This window comes from Fibroporia radiculosa (genome assembly GCF_000313525.1).
Source record: "Fibroporia radiculosa TFFH 294 genomic supercontigs, scaffold436, whole genome shotgun sequence".
NCBI lineage: Eukaryota > Fungi > Basidiomycota > Agaricomycetes > Polyporales > Fibroporiaceae > Fibroporia > Fibroporia radiculosa.
The window spans coordinates 1-6,499 of NW_012133550.1; the positions used below are offsets into that span (position 1 = coordinate 1).

The 6,499-nt window shown below is 59.6% G+C and overlaps 3 protein-coding genes across 3 annotated transcripts; 1 reads left to right on the top strand and 2 right to left on the bottom strand.

Annotated features, from left to right (window-relative positions):
* Nucleotides 1–496: 496 nt before the first annotated feature.
* FIBRA_08469 (uncharacterized protein) lies at nucleotides 497–3,771 on the top strand (the record flags this gene model as incomplete). The annotated part of the gene is made up of 11 exons (XM_012330116.1): nucleotides 497–622; nucleotides 699–823; nucleotides 890–1,153; nucleotides 1,212–1,344; nucleotides 1,370–1,402; nucleotides 1,457–1,620; nucleotides 1,680–1,805; nucleotides 1,865–2,235; nucleotides 2,291–2,416; nucleotides 2,471–2,937; nucleotides 2,995–3,771. 11 exons carry the CDS (start codon nucleotides 497–499, stop codon nucleotides 3,769–3,771), a joined length of 2,712 nt encoding a protein of 903 aa, XP_012185506.1.
* A 254-nt stretch (nucleotides 3,772–4,025) lies between these two features.
* Nucleotides 4,026–5,352, bottom strand: FIBRA_08470 (uncharacterized protein; the record flags this gene model as incomplete). The annotated part of the gene is made up of 2 exons (XM_012330117.1): nucleotides 4,026–4,848; nucleotides 4,907–5,352. The coding sequence occupies 2 exons, from the start codon at nucleotides 5,350–5,352 to the stop codon at nucleotides 4,026–4,028; spliced, it is 1,269 nt and encodes a 422-aa protein (XP_012185507.1).
* Nucleotides 5,353–5,969: 617 nt separating this feature from the next.
* On the bottom strand, nucleotides 5,970–6,461 carry FIBRA_08471 (uncharacterized protein; the record flags this gene model as incomplete). Its single annotated transcript, XM_012330118.1, has 1 exon — nucleotides 5,970–6,461. The coding sequence occupies one exon, from the start codon at nucleotides 6,459–6,461 to the stop codon at nucleotides 5,970–5,972; it is 492 nt and encodes a 163-aa protein (XP_012185508.1).
* Nucleotides 6,462–6,499: the final 38 nt, after the last annotated feature.

Sequence of the window (6,499 nt, forward strand, 5' to 3'; positions counted from 1 at the left end):
GACAATGCAGCATGCCTCATCTCGTCTCCGAAAGGATGTGTGATAAACATCAGAGTGTGCCGTCGCTTATCGGGATGGGCTACTATCGCCTCGTAGGTTGACCGGTCTGAGCGTTATCGACATACGTTGCTCAAAGTTCAAATACTATCATGTGTGGGGTTCTGAACTTGTTTTCGGAATCGCAGTTGCTCCCTCAAATCTTGACACCAAGTGCTCCTTTATGTTGTAGCACTTATGGGCTCATTTTATGCACTACTCAAGTATGAAAATCTGCAAACTTGGTGGGTTTTGCACCTGTGTGATGGTACTTCAATGTGTGCAACAGTGTATGCTCCTGCTGCTCGCGTTGGACAGCGTTCACTGCGGTCGGTGGGTTCTTGAGGTTGAAGCTGAAAGGCAATACAATGTATGCGCATGTGACCTACCGAGTCACTTCAGTGTGCCTCGAAGTCGACAATAGCCACTTTCATTTCTAACTCGCCGTTAGTCACTTACCATGCCGCCGAAAACATCCACAGGAAAAGAGAAAGATCTCACCAACGAAGATGAGGTCCTGCAGGCAGTTATCCTTGCCGATAGTTTCAACCGACGCTTTCGCCCGCTTACAGTGGGTAAGCCCAGGGTGAGTGCAGCATGGTGCTAGTGTAAAGCCGATAACTCGACTCCGGGACTGAGATTTTCGAGACCTGTTATTCTAGTGCCTGCTGCCTATATGCAACGCGACGCTGCTCGACTGGACGTTCGAGAGCCTAGCGCTCGCGGGCGTGCAGGAGATTTTTGTGATATGCAGGTCGTATGCGGACCTCGTCAAGGCTGCCATCCGGTGCGCGGTGTTCTCTGCTCTGGCTTCTGTCCTCTCCGCGATATGCTCACGTCGCCACTCGGGCAGGGAATCAAAGTGGTCGAAGGCGAGCTCGGGCCTGAAGATCGTGCCGATCGTGACCGCGAAGGAGACGTTCTCGCCGGGCGACGCGATGCGGGACATATACACGCACGGGATCATCACGTCGGATTTTGTCCTCGTCACGGGCGATCTTGTGAGCAATATCCGCATCGACGAGGTCGTGCGCGCACACAAGGAGCGCCGCCGCACGAACAAGGACGCGATCATGACGATGGTCGTAAAGGAGAGCGGCGCGCAGCACCGCACGAGGTGCGTTCTTTGTGTCCGACTTCTGGTTTCGATACGTGAGCTGAGCGATGGCGGGCAGGTCGAGAGGCGAATCGGGGGTATTCGTGCTCGATGCGGCGACGTCGGAGTGTCTGCATTACGAGCCTGTAATTGGGTACCCACATAATACCCATGCCCACATACCGAGGGAGATACTTGCGGAGCACCCGGAGGTGGAGATCCGCAATGACCTGATAGACTGCTCGATTGACATCTGCTCTGTCGAGGCGCGTATGTTCTACTTTCCTGCACACGAGCTCGGGCTGAATTGAGCGTGCATCTTAGGTCCCGTCATTATTCCAGGACAACTTTGATTATGCAGATATTCGGCGGGACTTTGTTTATGGTGTCCTTACGTCCGACCTGCTCATGAAGAACATCCACTGCTACATCGCGAAAGAGGGCTATGCCGCGCGCGTAGCGGACACCAGGAGCTATGATGCGGTCAGGTACGCCGACTGAGTGTATTCTGGTGCGATTTTGGAGCCCACTCATATTCGGGTTACAGCAAGGACATTCTGTCGAGATGGTCGTTCCCACTGGTACCGGATAACAATCACCCGGGCGATCACTCATACGAACACCTCCGCGGAAACAAATATATTGCAAAAGACAACTCCGTTGTACTGTCCCGGTACGTCTGCATTGGTAGCCCATATATCCTCTGCCCGCTGACCCCCGCATGTGCTACAGCACTTGTAAAATTGGATCAAATACGCTCATCGGTGCACATACAAGCGTCTCAGACAATGCGTCCGTCTCGGCCAGCGTGATCGGCCAGCGTTGTGTGATCGGCCCCGGTGCGGTACTGCATGGAGCGTACATCTTCGATGACACGCATGTAGGCGCGGGTGCTCACGTCGAGGCCAGTATCATTGGTTCCAGCGCACGCATCGGAGAGGGTAGCACCATTAAGACGGGGTGTCTGATTGGAGATGGTGTCATTCTCGGTGCGGGTGCTCGCTTGGACCGCTTCGAGAAGGTCTCGAGAAGGAGAGAAGACATCAGTGGAGAGGATGCCGATGACGAAGAAGACGACGAAGAGTGGGCGGCGATAGAAGCATGTTCGTGCTGAGCCATCGTGTCTGACCTTGGGGCGCTCACCTACCCATTCTGCAGATCAGGAATCGACGACGTCGATCTTGGGCGAGGGCTCGAACGCCGTGGTCTGGCCACAGCGACCGCTAGAAGAGGACGAGGACGACTCCTTCGAGTCGTACAACAACCAGCGACTGATGCGCATCGGTGAGCGGCTTCGTTCGCGTCGTGCCTGCGAGGCCATGGCTGATGCTTCTCCAGGCGACGATGCCGCTGATCTCGACCTATCCGACGCCGGGTCCGTCACCGAGTCCGAATCCGATTCAGAGTCAGAGTCGGACACCGACTCTGACCTGCACCTTTCCCGGACGTCGTCGATGACCTCTGCCTCGCTCGCGCCGGACGCATCTGCGCTGCACAGTCTGCACGCGTCCGCCGCGGACTCGGAGTTCCGCTCGGAGGTGCGGCAGTCGCTCGACCGGGCGTTCGCGGAGGGCCACAGCGTGGACAACGCCGCCGTCGAGCTGAAGACGCTGCGGATGGCGAGCAACGTGCCGCTGCGGCGCGTGCGGGAGGCGGTCGTCGCGGGCATCGTCGAGCGGGTCGAGGTCGTCGAGGGCGACGTGGCGAAACAGCGGGCGGCCATTGCGAAGATGGTGCACCGGTGGGGGGCCCTGATCGATCGGATCGGTGGTGTCGATCCCGTGGAGACCGTCGAGGTTCTACAGGTACGCGAGGATATGTCGAGTGCGCGATGAGACTGGGCGCTCATGGGTCACTTGCAGGAGCACTGTGCGCAGTCCGCCCGACTGCCGCTCTTTGGCCAAATTCTGGCTGCACTGTACCAGGCTGATATTGTTGAAGAGGACGACATCAGGGCGTGGCATGCGCGTCCGTCGTCCAAGGGCGGGGATCTCAAGCCTGGCCCTCAACGCGAGGGCGTCGAGAAGTGCTGGATGGTCGGGAAGAGGATGATAGAGCAGTTTGATGAGCAGGAGAGTGAGAGCGAGGAGGAGAGCGAAGAGGAAGAAGAGGTTCAGGGGAAGGGGAAGGAGAGCGAGAGCGAGGAAGAGGTCAAAGGGAAGGAGAAGGAGGAGAGTGGGGAAGACGGCGAAGAAAGTGAGGGAGAAAGCGAAGAAGAAAGTGAGGAAGAGAGCGAAGAAGAGGAACATAAACCCCCAGCCAAACCGACCCCCTCCGTTCCAAAGGATGCTTCAGAAAAGCCAACTCCGACAGGTGATGCCGCCGCCACGAAAGCAGCGCCGAGCACAGTCGAGAAGGCGGCAGCCCCTAGTGCAACGATAACCGCCAGCTCCCAGTCGACTGTGGTCGCTGCCCCTGTGGGGCGCAGTGCGCCCCCGGCATCAAGAGTTGCTCAGGATGATGCAGAGAGCGAGGACAGCGAAGAGGAGAGTGAAGAAGGCAGCAGCGAGGAAGAACACGAAGGCGAGAAGAGCGAACACAGCAGCAGCAGCAGCGAAGAGGAACCGGGGGCGAGGGCGCATGGGCCTGGCAGTAGCAGTAGCAGCACAGGAACCAGCAGCGAAGACGAGGAAGACTGAAGAGATGGAGGATTCAGACGACTACCGTGGCGCACACACATTCTGGCATAATTTTGTCGTACACTAGACTTGCATAAGACTGGTATTTGTAGCCATCCGCACATCAGGCCCCGCAAAATGTATTAAATTGTATATTTCTGGCTGCTCTATGGTATTTGTGTGCGGGTCATGGAGCTGGGGCCCCACGGGTGCTCCTCGAGTCGAGTCTCACATGTTCTTCCGGATAGCGCTTCTCTCTTGCTCGCAGCCGCAGTTCATTTGTCTGATGCCCGCCAGGCGACGTCATCGCGGACAAAATCGGCCACGAGGCGCGGGTAGACCTCGCCGGCGAGCGTATCGTTGTGCTCCTCCGTAAGCGTGTCCCAGTCGCGGCACACCATGCGCGCCGTGCCCCGTTCGTCGCCGTCCTGCGGCTCCGCGTACAGTTCCTTGAGGTGGCGCCAGATGAGGGCACTCTGCTCGGGGTGGACCAAGGTGTCGCCGCGCGAGTGGAGGACGAGCCAGCGGAGGTGTGCGCCGCCGGGGCGGGGGCGGTAGGACGCGGTGTTCCAAGGGGTGTAGGAGCGCAGGCGGCCGAAGGTGGGCGCGATGAACCAGGACTTGTACGCCGGGAATGCGCGGAGGAGGGTGTCAAAGTCGTAGAGGCCCTCGGAGAGGACGAGTGCGCGTGTGGACGCGAGTAGGGCGGGGGAGGGTGAGAGGGCGGCGGGAGTGGGGATGGGGGAGGGCGGCAGAGGTGGCGAAGAAGGATCGGAGGCGGCGGGCGAGGAAGGCGGGGAGGGACTGGGGGACGGGTCGGAGATGGATTCGGGTGGTTGGAGAAAGATGGAGGTGAGCATATGTGCGGAGCAGCTGTGTCCGAGGAGATAGAGCTGTGTGGGATCGTAAGGGCAAGGCGAAGACGGAGGACCAGACCAGGTGAGGACGAAGTGGAGGAAGGCGAGGAGGTCCTCGGCGTGGGCAGGGTGGCGGAGGGGCGTGGCAGGCGTGGAGAGACGGTAGTTTGGGATGGCGACGGGGAAGCGAGTGTGGGCAGCGAGGCGACGTGCGAGCTGGGCATGCTGGGCCTTGTCTTCGCTGTAGCGGGATGGGGAGTGGGCGTGGAGACGGATGTGCGAGGGGGGAGGGTGCTTACGATCGCCATGCGCCGCCGTGGACAAAGCAGATCAGGGGAGGGGCCTGCGTGGTGGTGGAGGGGGACTTGGGGACATAGAGGTCAAATTGATGGAGAGGATTGTGTGCGACGGTAGGCTGGGAGACGTAGGGAACGGCGAGGAGCTCCTCAAAGTCGATGAGCATCTCCACAGCGGGTGAGGTCAGAGATGAGGAGGAGAGTGGGGCAAGCGGCCGAGGAGAGCGACGAGCTGGACGGCCGAGCCAGCTGCGGAGGACACTGCACGTCTTCATCCGTCCGGGTGCGAGCTCAGACAGGTCGCGGGGTCGAACCCGGTATTCGGATCGCGTTTCGCTGACGTCATGCCCCCGTCTGCCTCGCCTTAGCGTTATAAACTCACGCTGCCGCCCTTCTCCCCCCTCCTCCTCCCTCCACAAGCCCACCATGCCATTCACAGGTTCAGACATCTGCAAGGTCCGTCGTTCTCTCCTCTCCTCCTCCAGTCCAGCCTCCCTCACCTTCTTCTCCAGATCATGTTCGTACCCTCAAACTCTGTATAGGAGACGCGTACTCACATCCTCTCCCAGTTTCGCAATCATCCTCCCACCAGTGGGAGTATTCCTCGAGCGCGGGTGCGGTGCTGACCTCCTCATCAACATCCTTTTGGTATGCCTCATGATCCACTGTTTGACTACACCCATGCTAACCGGCACCTTCCCATAGACATGTCTCGGTTACATGTATGCGCCCTGCTATCCTGCCCCGCGACGTTTCTGACCTCTCTTTTGCAGTCCCGGCATCATTCACGCCCTGTACATTATTCTTAAATACTAGACCAGCGCGTCTGGATGTTCTTAGCTCACGATTCGTCCATGACCGAGTACTATTACGCACGCTCTGTACTTTAGAGCCAACAGCACTCCGTGGTTCGGGCGCTGTCGAACTCTTTTTTTTATGCTATACCCACTTAATCTCTGTCATACGCGTGCACACATCCTTGCTTACTGAGAGAACCCGGATACAAATACGATTGTAGGCGTACGGCTTATCTCCGTGTAACCAGCTTAATCAAAGGCCCCGCGTATTATGCATCTAGCCCTTCGCTGTCTATCTGCTCCAGCACTTGCTCCAGCACACTCACCGCTCGCTCTACGTCCTCCCACGTATTGTACAGCACGCACGGTGCCAGCCTGATCACGTCCGGCTTCCTCGAGTCGCCCACGACACCGTGCGCAGACAGCCCCTCCAGCACCCGCGGCATCACACCACGGCCCGTGGGCAGAAACAGCAGCGACAGCTGCGCGCCGCGCTCCGCAGGCTCCGTCGGCGTGATCACCGCGACGCCCACCCTGCGCGCGGGCCGCATCCCCTCGCCCGCGGACACCCAGAACGCCGACTGGCGGAGGAGCGCCTCGAGGTAGCCCGTCATGCGCACGCTGCGCGCGCGCACGGGGCCCATCCCGCCCGCGCGCTCGAACACCTGCAGCGCGCCGAGCAGCGCGGCCGTCGCGAGCACGGACGGGTTCGACTGCTGGAAGCCCTGCGCGCCGCGGATGCGCGCGAACTGCGGCGGCATCGCGAAGCGCGTCGCGGGGTCGTGGCCCCACCAGCCGG